At 42.8% G+C, this 13,466-nt stretch overlaps 1 protein-coding gene across 1 annotated transcript; it reads left to right on the forward strand.

Annotated features, from left to right (window-relative positions):
- Positions 1 to 6,498: 6,498 nt before the first annotated feature.
- LOC117729925 (calcium-activated potassium channel subunit beta-2-like) lies at positions 6,499 to 12,476 on the forward strand. The gene is made up of 5 exons (XM_034531329.1): positions 6,499 to 6,591; positions 10,115 to 10,222; positions 11,594 to 11,764; positions 11,905 to 12,100; positions 12,192 to 12,476. The coding sequence occupies exons 2-5, from the start codon at positions 10,173 to 10,175 to the stop codon at positions 12,474 to 12,476; spliced, it is 702 nt and encodes a 233-aa protein (XP_034387220.1). The 5' UTR covers positions 6,499 to 6,591; positions 10,115 to 10,172.
- The last annotated feature ends 990 nt before the right edge of the window (positions 12,477 to 13,466 follow it).

Here is a 13,466-nt window from a genome sequence, read left to right on the forward strand (position 1 = left end):
GCTAGTTGCCACCAGAGTGACTTAACCAAGGTTTAACTACAACAACTGTAGTACATATGATTAGGAGATCGAAGGTCACTCCTCCATGAATTCAATTACACCACAAAAGGATCACGTTGGAATGTCTTTCTGCCCTACGGGGTATCAGCAGAGTGAGAGAGGTACACACCCGAGGAGAGGTCTACCCACACAGGTGAAAACACCCTGTGTGGGTAGACAGAGGCTGATAGTGCACTGTTAATCTATAGGCCATTCATTTATTCACCCGAAGCTGAGAGCAACCGTTACAAAATACAACTAGAAATATATAAATGTTTAGGTTGAATTTTGAAAACCAAACCCAATGCATGCCAACAACAGATTAAACCCACTGCTTTCATGGTTATTGGATGTTCCACGTGAACTGAAGCTGGGTTTACTTGAAGCAAGATACTGTAGCATGTGTCGTAACACTTATTTTCGTCCTCTGAAGACGGCTTTGTTGTGCTTTTCTGCTCTTTTGTCTCTTTGGTTTGAGATTGTGGTTTTGTCTTCTGATGCATTCTAATGTAAATTAAGTTTGTCTTGTCTTGGGGTCGATCTAGAAAGCAGAAAGTGGAGCGATATAGCTGAAGTGGTGGTCGACGATTTTATTCCTTAAAACGTGATGGCGCTCTTTTCCTGAATAACTGACAGTATTTTCTTAAATTAGCTGCACTGAATAATATTTCTATGGGGCCACTTGACAAAAGCCCTGCGGTTCCTTTCAGCCCCTTCAAGCATTTTAACATATTTCAGCTCATTGTTTTGACAACTCTTTTAAACTTCCATCGCTCAACTTTCCAGCGGCCGGCAGCTGTTTTCAGTATAAATGCTCACTGTCCACTAGATGCCAAACATCAGACGCATTGAGAGACGTGCTGATGGACACAGTGGACCTTTTAGCAGCTAAACTCCCTCAGGAGATGAGCTCAAATGACATTCAGCAAACTGTCAGTCAATACGAGCTGTCATCTAGCCGGGCTTAATTATTATTAACGCTTCAATGAGAAAAAGTTCTCTATTGCAGCTTTAAAGTGTTTTCATTCAGTCATTTTGTCCATCCCCTAAATTGTTTTGTTTTTTACCCCACAAGTTTCATCCCTTCCCTTTCCCTCCCCGACTAAATCCCACAGACCATCATCATCATCATCATCATCACACACTGATGGTTGCAGGGAGCAGGGAGGGGCAGTGTTGTTCCTTATTGTCCCTCAGGCTGCAGCATGGGAGGCACGCTGAGGGCTGCTCCGTCCCCGGTCGGCACAATACCGCGCGTTGGCTCAGTTTAGAGGGCATCGGGATTAAGCCACAAAATATACTCCTGCAGCCGGGAAACCTTCTGACTTCAGCAGCGTTTGAAGGTAAGCTCGGACACTTTTGACAAAACGAAGAAAGGCGAGAAAACCTTTTTTTTTAGGAGAGCAAAGTCCTCCGATGGCATTTAGGATTACTTAATATGAGTAGAAAAACACAAGTTCCGTAGGTTCTGTTTGTGTCAATCACTGAGTTGAAAGTAAAATCAATGCAATGTGTCTTATGTTGGTTATAATTGAATAACATCCGAGCTTCGCCCTCACCGTGGTGGTGTGAGTGCTTGTTGCCTCAATGTTTCCGCACAGACTCTCAGCCAGGTCGAGCTTTGACCTACAACAGTAGTCCTGTCTCTTACTGTCTACCTGAGCAGATAATGAAGTCACTCTCCCTCTGTGTGTGTTGTAACACGAGCTTCTCTTTGCTTTGGTAGACAGGCGCACGTGCATGTCAGTGTGTGTGCGAGTCCCTCCTTTTGAAACTGTCGCCCTCCGGGCGTTTCAAGAGACTAGGAGTGATGAGCGGGGGAGTGACGGCAGACAGCGGATTGAAGAGACCTTCCAGACTTGTGTGTGTTCAGGGGCGGCTTTATCCATGCGTCACAACAACCTTTGGAGACAAACATGTGCTTTCTTTGTTGTTGTTGTTTTGTTTGAAAGAACGAGCAAGAGCAAGAATTGACTCAGCCGTTGTATCTTCAGCCTGAGATGGCGCTAATTTTGTCTTTTCCGTCCTGTTTTACAACAAAATATATATTTTTCTTGACGTGCAAATCTTTGAAATCGACAAACATCATATGTATAACTCATGGCACAATTCAAATGGGATACAAATCCGAAAAATGAGTTCCCATGCTGGTCCACCAGAAGAGAACCCTTAAGACTGGAAGTATAGAGTAAAACATGTGAGGCCTAACAAACAAACAATTATCAAGCATGTATATGTCTTTGAGCTCATTGTTTTATTTTTATGGCCCGTAACTCGACTGTATCGGGTCCCTCGCTCAATTCTTACTGGCATCGCTTTTGGTCGCAGCTCTAAAGATCCACTCGTCTCATCACTATTTCCACTGTGTCTGTCTTTCAATAGACACAAACGTGTGTGTGTGTGTGTGTGTGTAAACGTGCACCTCAGCTACCTATTGGAGGGAAAGCAGAATATTAAACATAATTTGTATGTAATTTAGCAAATTACAGGCCATTTATATCCACCGGCAACACTGACAAACAATGTAAACGGAAAAGGTCTATTAAGAATAATTGTCAGTTTGAAACTTTAGGGAGTAAACAAAAACATAAAGAAAATAACAAAAACGTGAATACCTTTTTAAGATGTGTCAATCCAAAAATAGCTGTTTAGGTCTCAAAATAGTTTCTCCAAATTGTAATTCAGTTAGCGAGCAAGCTACTGTAAACTGTAGCGGATGATTTAATTACATGTACTAAAATGACTTCCCAGCAGTCTGGATCATTCCATTAACGGTACCTCACTGTGGAGAGACACAAAGTCTGGTCTGAACCATTAACAGCAGCTGTCTCTACCTCTCTTCCATTAGCACTCATTCTAACACTCATATCAAAATATGTATCAGACAAGCTAACTAATCCTATCTACAGCGTATCATGCTGTCTTTCCAACTGTCTGCCTGTGCTTTTCGTCTCATTTATTGGTATTCTCCAACAAATTTGGTAATTTATCGTTGCGTTTTTGCTTCACAACAGATACCTGTGTTTCCAGTGTCATGTGTCAATACATATTAATATCATAGTGGCCCGCTCCACCATCCCAAATGAACAGAATTTAATTGAATTAAGCTAATTCAATAAATTATTATTTCTCCCGTAATGTACTTTCTGTTATTTCAAGTCCAAGAGGACCCTTGAGCAAAATCGAGCTGCCTTTGCAAGTTCCGAGTAAATGGTTTTGCCTGGAGCTTCTGATAGCAACCAGCTTTTCTGTATAACAAATGTGTTTGTAGTAACTGATTAAACACAATCAGCGTCCTGTGAGAAGCTCCTCAGCAACAGGCCGGTTTCCGTGTGTGCGTGTGTGTGTGTGTGTGTGTGGGGGGGGGGGGTAATGGTAATGTGTGACACGACACGGCGAGGCGACTCTTGGTCTCAACAACAATGGCGGCTCCCAAAGGGGTTAGCTAAGATGCTGCAATGGCAGTATTTCTTCATTGACAGAAGAGCAAAGAACGGGGCCGAAGGCTTTTCTCAATGAAACAGATGTTTTAGCTTTTCTCCCGACTGGTTCATCCAATCACCTGCCTGTATTTTGGAAAGCGCCAATCTTATCAAAAGAGTTTCCAATGACAGCTTCTCAGATGGTTCTGTGCAACAAACCATCTGGCAGGTCAGGTCAAACATACTAAGGCCAAATGTAAAAAATATATAGCATCTCACCTCTTTGCTCCACTTATCTTCCCGCTTCAAAACAACACACTCTCTCACATAGTCTCTCTCTCTCTCTCTCTCTCTCTCTCTCTCTCTCTCTCTCGGCTGTTCCACTTAAAATGGTAAATGGACTTGCACTCAAAGTGCTTTTACACCACATGTCGCCATTCACCCATTCACACCAATGCAATTTGGGGGTCTCGGATTGACATGGACTAGAGGAGAAAGGGATCGAACCGCCGAGCTTCTGATGGAGCCACAGTCGCCTGCCGCGTCGAGTAGATATGCAGCGTTTCTCTGTTGCATTTTTATCGAGGTTTTTTTTTTTTTTTTTTTTTTCATCAAATCTGTATTTGCAGAACGTTTGCTTCTTTGTTTTTCTAAAGCACATTTTAAAATTTGCAGCATGTTTCTATTTGTTTTAGATTTTCATACGTTTTTTTAAATTATCTGGCATCGTTTCTAAAACACATTTCTCCATGTGAAAAAGTGTTGGGCCCTTGTCGACGTAGACATCTGCCAACGTTGACAGGCACAGCAGCAATATCCAGTCTGTTTTATCCTACATGTGTATCTCCAGGATTGATCTATTATTTTACAGCAGCCACATTTTGTAATCTGCTCTTTGTTTCTCCACAACAGCTGTGTCAGACTCTCCCTATCTGTCCTGCAATCAGGCAGGTGGCAAAAGACAACTGCAGGCTATACGCACACTGAAACGCATGCCATCCAGATAACCTTCCAGAAAAAGAACCATGACATCACAGCTGTGTGTGTGTGTGTGTGTGTGTGTGTGTGTGTGTGTGTGTGTGTGTGTGTGTGTGTGTGTGGCGTCAAATACAGACACTTACATAGGGCCCTCGGTGTCTTGACACCAACTCACAAGGCCCCCTGTAGTGTCTGCACGAGACCTACCGGGCTTTCCACTAACAACCATAAGTATCCTTATTAGACCCTTGGAGCAAAGAAAGTATTATTAAGAGCGAGGAAGCCGCTAAGAGTGGTAGAGGGAGTGAAAGGGTCGAACAAACACAGAAGTTTAAAATAACTATACAAATAGTTCTTCATTGTTTAAACCTAACCGCAACCGCTTCTCAAAGTCAATCACGTCCGTTCGACTACATTAACGTCACGACGTTAACCACGCGCAAACCTGTCAAAACACTCAAAATGTGGCTGCCCTGCTTCTGCCCAAGTGGCAAATTATGACTAGAAGGGATGATATCATGTTTGGTTCTGCGTGTGTTTGTGTGTGTGTGTGTGTGTGTGTGTGTGTGTGTGTGTGTGTGTGTGTGCGTGTGTGTAACCCTGTCACAGAGAGCAGCAGCACCTGTGCCGTCACCACGCCACCTGGCGATCTCGCCTTCCAGAAAGGCCGCGGGGTTCACATGTCAGAGAGTTGAGGACAGTATGTGCGTTAGTGTGTGTGTGGCGAAGGATGAGCGACCACATCAGAGAACATTCCTCTCGTGGTTTTAACAGCTCAAGACATGCTGCCCATGACCTTTTTAACACTTGTAAAAAAGTGAATAAATAGCTCTCTGAAACGTGTGTCTGCAGCGCTCATGTCAAAGTGAAATGAACACTTTTCCTCCTCATTCCTTTCTGCAATCTTGCATAACTTACATCACCTTGTTATGCTGTTTGAATCCATACACGACATAGCTTTTGAGGTGGTAAACTAAGGTGCAACCAGACACTGAAAAGCCCACCCTCATATATAAACATACAGACAAAGCTGTTGTTTCAGATACCTAACATCCATTAAAAGGTCACAGAAGCGCGGTGCCAGGCAGAAGCGGACGTATGGGCAACTGTTAGCAAGCAGCTGTCGACATGAATATCCTGATGACACACGTCAACGTTATTACACCAATACAGTTTTATTTCTGCCACTTCCCTGGGAATTACATCCATAGAGGACGAATCTGCATGTCGCTTTTTATGCCTTTATGCTACGAAGAGGAAAGTGCAGGTGTGGACGTCAAAATGTGGGATGGACATGACAAGGAGAGTGTGTGCTCCGTGACACACACACACACACACACACACACAATTATTGTTTTTTTATTTGAAATTGTAATTACAATCTTTCTCAAATATTTAGTGTTTTAGTTGCCTAAACTAAACCATACTTTACTATAACCCCAATCTTACCCAAACCTTAAAGGAATAGTTTGAACTTTTGGGAGATCTGCGTCTGTCCTCAGTATAAAGATGGAGTAAGCAAGTGATTAGCTTAGCATAAAGACTTGAAACAGGGTGAAGCAGCTCGCCTGGATCTGTTAAAAGGCTAAAAGAAAAACAAGCCACACAAGCCACATCCACACAGTCCAGCCACCTCCCACATCCCCGCTGACAGATGCTGATGACGCTGATCTAAACTCTGTGACATTGCTGTTGTAGAGACCTGGCACCGCAGGCAGAATGGACAAAAACTAAATCGCGAAGCTTCTTTCACCTCCGCCACAATGACTTGTGGGTTATTTGCAGAATGGCTCCAGAGGATGGATCATCGTTGACCGCTTCCCGTTTCCTCTCATTTGCCATTAGCCTGCTAAGTAGAATCCATCAGCACATTTAGTCGTGAGTTACTTCGGTTCGGAACTTTTCTAAAACACTTTTTTCTTTTTAAGTGCTGAAGTTAGTTTCATATCTTTTTTTCCTGACCTTTGAACTACACTGTAAAGCTTCAGTTTGATAAAAAGAAAATCAGGACCGAGCCTGCTGTGAGGCAGAGCGTGACATGAATATTCTTTGGGGTAAACGTAAACATAAGGCCACGGGTGGAGGTGTTGTAGACAGTGAGGTGCTACAACAGTTTGACCACTTTTGTCTGAACACCACCATCAGAAATCAGGTGAGCTCCACTTCATCATCACGCTATCATTTTACATAATACAAATAGGACTATACATGTAAGTGGATTTGTTAAAATGGATGTTGGTACTGGGACATCATTTCCAGCCCTCGTGGTGTTGGGTTGATCCTGGTCGGATAAATCTATTGAGTGTTTATGATCTGGTTTGACTCGACTGGCTGTCTTGCTCCACTGAGCCTTTCTTCCAGCACACTACAACATACACACGTGTGTGTTAGTGTTCAGGTCACTATAATCTAGCTGTGTTGTTGCTTATTATTTGACACTATATATACCAAATATATACCAACATCCAAGCGGGGCTCAAAGATAATATTAAACAAGACATGATTCTACCAAGCATAATTACACAGGTATCTTATTTCTGGAAGAAAATGGGTTGTAGACTCTCAATAGCCGCGGACTTGAAAGATTCACCACTTCGATTTAAAAAACAATGTATTGTTCAGCCCCAGTCTGAGTGTAGAGTGGCACCTTTGCTCGATGTCAAAAGGCTGAACATAATCCTTAAAAACAATGTGTATAATATATATATATATATATATATATATATATATATATATATATATATATATATATAAAGCTAGGAGAGGTGAAGCTTCTAACTGTCCGTGGTGGCAGTGACAGATATTGATTAAATGTAAGACTTAATTACCCAGACATCCGATGAAGGTGGGTGGGAGGAGTTTTATGACCCTGGACTCCATGCATGAAGCAGTTCAACTAAACAGTGTTCAACCCCCTGGTTTAGGAGAGAGTTTGGATTTCAATCTGAGATTTTGATTCTTTACTATAGCCGTGTTGACGTTTCCCACCACTGACCATCTTATCACCGGTGTAGATTTCAATGAAGTCAAGCTGTCACTAAGCTGCCGCTAAGAGCTTCGTCTGAAGCCGCGTTCACGACAACCAACCAGCAGGATTAGAAAATATTGACTCAGGCACCCGTCGGGTGGGCCGTCATTCATGGCCCTTATCACTTTTATAGACCGTGTGTGTGTGTGTGTGGTGGAGCACGTCAATATTTAGGCCTGTCATGTTGACATACAGCAGCTTCCTGTTTGTTCTACTTCATGTTGAACTCCCCACCTGACTGATTTCTAGACTGCCTGTAAGAAATCATATTTATTTCACTGTCTGAATACTTTTGACGGCAGTGAGCTGCTGATCTATTGAAAAGGCTGTTGGTCAGAAGAGGATCAACGTGTTGCTGGAGCTCCAACACACTATATTGGTTTACTGAGTGTCAATAAATGAAGTACTTAAATAATGTGACAGGTAAGATCTCACCTCATGGTTTGTGTTTAGGCAGATTTTGTTTTACTTTTCGGATGAAGATATACGCTTGTAATACAATACAATGTCAAATATTCAACCAGTGGTTACATTTTTGGCTCCTGGGGCTCACGCCACATTTCAAATGTTTATAAGTTGTTAGCAGTTCCACCAACAAGAGATGTGCACTCTAAAATTCTTAGTTAGTAGCATTTAAATGCATTTAAAAGCAAAAGATTTAAGAATAGGAAACAAATGGAAGCAGATTTGTGAAGCTGAACTTGTTTCTTCTTTTCTATTCACCTTCTCATAAACCCTTAATCTCGAGGGCCCTTTAGAGGGCGCTCCCAACATCACAGTCGTTAAAGCGAGCTCTAATCTAATCAATGAAATGCCACATTGGTGAATCAGTACCAACACTCTAATAATGTCATACATAAAACAATCTGACTGTGAGATGAAAAGGCCTTTTGTAGAAGATTGGGAGGAGTTGCTCGTCTCCCCCTTAAATATTCAAACTATTAGATTGTCCCAGTCTGAAAGGCAGCATTATGCCCTGTGGCGTCTGCAGCTGAGGACAATAAATACAACTACTTACATCTGGAGTTGAAAAATAAAAACATTCTGACCACCGATCAATTCAACTGGAATGGATACGGCCTTCGAGTGTCTTCTCGATCTTCCTGATGGCCTTTCCCCTCTTGTTGAGGTGCATTCAGCTGGTAATACTTCTGTACTTTAACTTTTTTTTAAAGGCAGGTAATTTACTGGTAATGGAGTACTTTTTATCAAATCAACTATAATGCTGGTGTGTGTGTGTGTGTGTGTGTGTGTGTGTGTGTGTGTGTGTGTGTGTGTGCAGACTATGGCTCTGATAGAACGATCAACAGCACCATCACATGGATGATTTTGACACGTCACAGCAAGGTCGTGGCTTTGGTGACCGTGTTGTTGTCTGACCTTTACGACGTCATTTCTTACGACGGAACGTGTTTAACATTCGTGCGAGAGGTCTTAAATTGTAAAAGGAATGATAGCCATGTGTTTCACACAGTGTGTCCACATACCATTTGTATGTGTGTGTTTCCACTGGTTTACAAACATGACTTCCTAATATAACACACAAAGACACACATACAGACCTATGTAGGTATGCAGGCAGTCAACACACTCAGCAAACATAAATCAAACCAACAAATGCTCTCAGAGGAGACATGTGAGCATGCACACACACACACACACACACACACACACACACACACACACACACACACACTGTCAGCCCTGCGGTTGTTTTAGGTTACATGTTCTTCCATACTAACAGGAGGACATGAAGGCAGATTGATGAGCTGTCGATCTGAACGTGTTTCTCTACAGATATTTCATGGAGGCAAAGGCTACTCTGAATAATATAAATCAAATTAATATGAACGTGTATGCAACTTCCGATATCTTCCACAGACACATCTTGGTATTTAGGTTCAATACCCAGCGGGACAAGTGGAAGGAACACCTCAATATTACGACTAGCCCCCACCAGGATCTAATGTAGGATTTAATGTAGCAGAATTGTGATAGAAATAAAAACAGAACTGAAATATACTGAAAACCCAATCCGAGCTAACCCTGATGACATCATTAGGGTTATTTTATCAGACATTGAACACATTAACATCCAGTAAATGCACTCAACTGGAAAGGAGGTCGGGGATAAGATTAGGTTCTTGGGATTTCACACACCAGAGCTGACATTACTCTAACCCCTTAGAGCGAGTGTGGATCTCTTATGGATGACCAATGATAGAGACCTGCTAATCCTGGGTTGTAAATAATTGTGAAGCATGCTGGCCCGGCTCAGTCATGACATTGTTTAACAGCCAGAAGGGGTTTTCTCCCCTTTGATGTTATCTTCAGACGGGACACTCTGCAACTGATATACGCCACATTGGTACGTTGGAAATGCACTTGAAACTGATATTCTCAATCGATGTTTATGCAACTCATTTTGTCAAGATCGTTGTATAAGGTTGTATATCTAATCAATGCAAAACATTAGGAAAACAATATACAACCAAATAAAACAAGGGAAATATTTTACTTTTTATTCCACTACTTTTGATTGGAAAGCTCTTGTCACTCGTTACTTCTGCTTCCTGGCCCGGGACGACAGAAGTCCGACCCTGTGGGTTCTGGAGGGTTTTTGAACAACTGTCTCCTATATTTGCAGGTGGGTCAGCAGCTCTAGCAGCAACTGTGGTCAACAGTTCCCACAATCCCCAGATAGGATGTTCCTGTGGGCAGGAAGTAAAGCAACAGACGGAAGAAGTGAGCGCAGGTATTTAATACTGTCTCGAAAAAGGCTACATTTTCTGAAGAAAATGTCTGTGTGCTGGAAATAACAGAATACAATGTTTGTAAAGTAGTTGCCCTCATATTGTAAGAGTAAGTCATTGAAATAGTAAGAGTTGATGAAGCAGTTAAACTGTAAATGATGAAAGAAATATATATTTAATTCAAGTTGAAGGCACAGTTTAGGTATGTGTACTCTAAGTAACAGACGAGCCAGTTGGTGGACACACTGAAGTGATCATTGAATAGCGAAAGCAGTTGAAGACAAAGTTGAAGCGCCAGAGACGGTTCAAGTTTGTGAAAGCAACACTTAATTCCCCTGTAATGTCATACGTGAGTATGAGTATCCTCATGTATGACATTTAAAAGGATCCGATTCAAATGCAGAACATCTGATACATTTCATCCATGAATAGAACGTGTAATGCGCAAACTATGTTTTCGGTGTACAGATCTTTTATGACAATTGTGTATGTTTGTAAAGTGTTTTGAAAAGCACTGTGTCGTTCAAATGTATTATTATTTTTTATTGAAAGGCAAAAAACAAAAAACAAAAGTAAGCCAGTCGACAAATAATTGGTTTAATGATGGACATTCCCAAGAGTACGTTCACATTAAGTCTCCGGGATCATCTAGCAAGGTTTCGTCTGAGGATCCCGTGTGAGGAGAAAAAGGTTCCATAAGGTCGACATGCAGACGCATACCTGCGTTTAGAGATTAGGAAGTCACAGGTGCAGGAATCTCCATCGCGATTGTATTGTGATGCCAAGTGCCTCAGATTCTTTAAACAAAACTTAAGCTAACTTTATGACAACTAACTAACTTTATGACTGGGAGTGACAACACCCCTTAAGCTTAAAGCTTTGCAGACTGGGGTGTTGTCACTCCCCATGAACCCTTTAGAATGAATGAATCTAATATATCAGGTCCCAATATTTTGTGGAGCTGTGTCAGGACTTAATTCAATTCAATTCAATTCAATTCAGTTTATTTTGTATAGCCCAATATCACAAATTAAAAATTTGCCTCAGAGGGTTTTATAATCTGTACACATACAACATCCCTGTCCCAGGACCTCACATCGAATCAGGAAAAACTCCCCAAAAATAACCTTTCACAGGGAAAAAAGGGAAGAAACCTCCAGGAGAGCAACAGAGGAGGATCCCTCTCCCCGGATGGACAGATGCAATAGATGTCATGTGTACAGAATGAACAGAGTTACTAAGTTACATAAACATGTTACATGAATATGACAATGTATGAATGGATCCATGAAACAGAAGGAGGTAGCCTAGATGCCTAGAGATGTGTCCGATGTTGCCTGGAAAGTGCATCTTTAATATTGACCTCTTTTCAGACCCGTCTACGGGAAGAGTCGGGAATATGACGTCCTGGACAAGAAGAAGACTGTGACCGCTCTGAAGGCCGGGGAGGACCGAGCCATCCTGCTGGGCCTCGGCATGGTCGTCCTGTCTGTCATGATGTACTTTGTCCTGGGAATCACCATCCTGCGCTCCTACGCCGACCGGTAATAACAAGCCACGAGCTCACCTCCGTGACCTCGCTGTGATTGTGAATACAAGACGTGTGTTCATCTGCATTCTCACACTCGGTGGCTAACAACCATTGAAAGTATGTTCATTGGAAACGATTGCTCCTTCCCTACAGCGTGTGGACAGACGAGACCAGCTGCACCGTGGTGAACTCCACCATCGTGTGCGACGTGAACTGTTCGTACAGCTGTGGGACGGAGTGCTGGGGGAGTTCCCGTTACCCCTGTCTCCAGGTCTTCGTGAGCCTCAACTCCTCGGGAAAGGTGGTACGACTGTTGCACAACGCGGAGACGCAGGACATCGACGCTGAGGTCTGGACTCTTAATAAGGCGATATGAACAAGCCCAAAAGTAAACAATCATTAATTTTTCTCTTTTTTTTTGGACAAATTCTTCCCTTTAGTGCTTCTACATCCCAAAGTGCCGCAGGGACTACGCAGCCACGCACGTGGTAGTTCAGAACATTTCGGAGCGCCTCAGGTCTCAGCACACGGTTCAGTGTTTCGTGGACCCCACGGACCGAATGGACAGCGCCATCCTGACACAGATGTACGGTCGGGGAGCTGTCTTCCACTCCCTGTTCTGGCCAACCTGCACCTTGATTGGAGGAATCATCATCATCGCCATGGTGAAGCTGAACCAGTACCTGTCCATCATATGCGAGCAAGTGAGCCGCATTAAGAGGTGATGGGTGGGATGGCCATGGGTTCAAAAGGAAGCTCCCGGTGTATGAACACAGGGACGACCGGAGCAGCTTCAAGGGGGCCGAGACCAAAAGACACGGCGGGAAAGACCCGTAAAGAAAAACCTGTTGGGAGTCAGAGACACGTGAGAGTCAGAGACACGTGACAATCCAAACGCTGCTAGAAAAGAGAAGAATATACTTTTGAGGTCAAAAATCCAGATTGGAAGACGAACCGATGCATTTTGAAACTATAATTTCCACTCTTCTCGTTGGCCAGTCAGTAGTTTCAAAGGGATGTTTTTAACAGCTCTGCGTTAAGTAGCTTTACGGCGCTGGTTGTTCAAGGAATAGTTCAAATGAAGCACGCTTCTGTGCTTTCTCGCCGACAGATGAGAAGATTGATACCACTCTTGTATTTGTCCACCAAATATGAAGCTGCAGCTGATTGGCTTAGCACAAACACCGGAAGGGTCAAAACTTTCCTTGTCTCGTGCTAAAGACCAGAGGATGGGTTTGTGGCAGCCTTTCAGATATCGTATTGCGAATACATGCATTTAAGGAAATGGCCTCTAGAGAAGGTAAACCAATGAAGCCTATTTTCTACTCGTGGGCTTCATCAGAAGGAAACGGGTTTCCACTACACCAGTGCTGCCTGTGACTGATTCGAAATGTTATATCACACAAATGATTGCACTATCAATAAACACAATGTGCCTGTGACCTCTTCATAATGACGTTTGACACATAAATATCTTTATTTATTTCATATCGTGCCTTTTGGATTATGTGAGCCGTTTTACGATGACTGACCTCGAGACCAGCCCTGTGTTGACTGGGTGGTGAATATCTTAGGGGCCCATTTTTAGACCGACCCTACCTGTTAAAATAATCAGTCTAAGAAGGAACTGCTATGGACCCGAGTTGCAGCGACTTTTCTAATGTTGGGATGAAAATAGTTACAGAGACAGGACCGGTTGTTGTTGTTGTTGCCGC

This window comes from Cyclopterus lumpus, chromosome 4 (genome assembly GCF_009769545.1).
Source record: "Cyclopterus lumpus isolate fCycLum1 chromosome 4, fCycLum1.pri, whole genome shotgun sequence".
Classification (NCBI taxonomy): domain Eukaryota; kingdom Metazoa; phylum Chordata; class Actinopteri; order Perciformes; family Cyclopteridae; genus Cyclopterus; species Cyclopterus lumpus.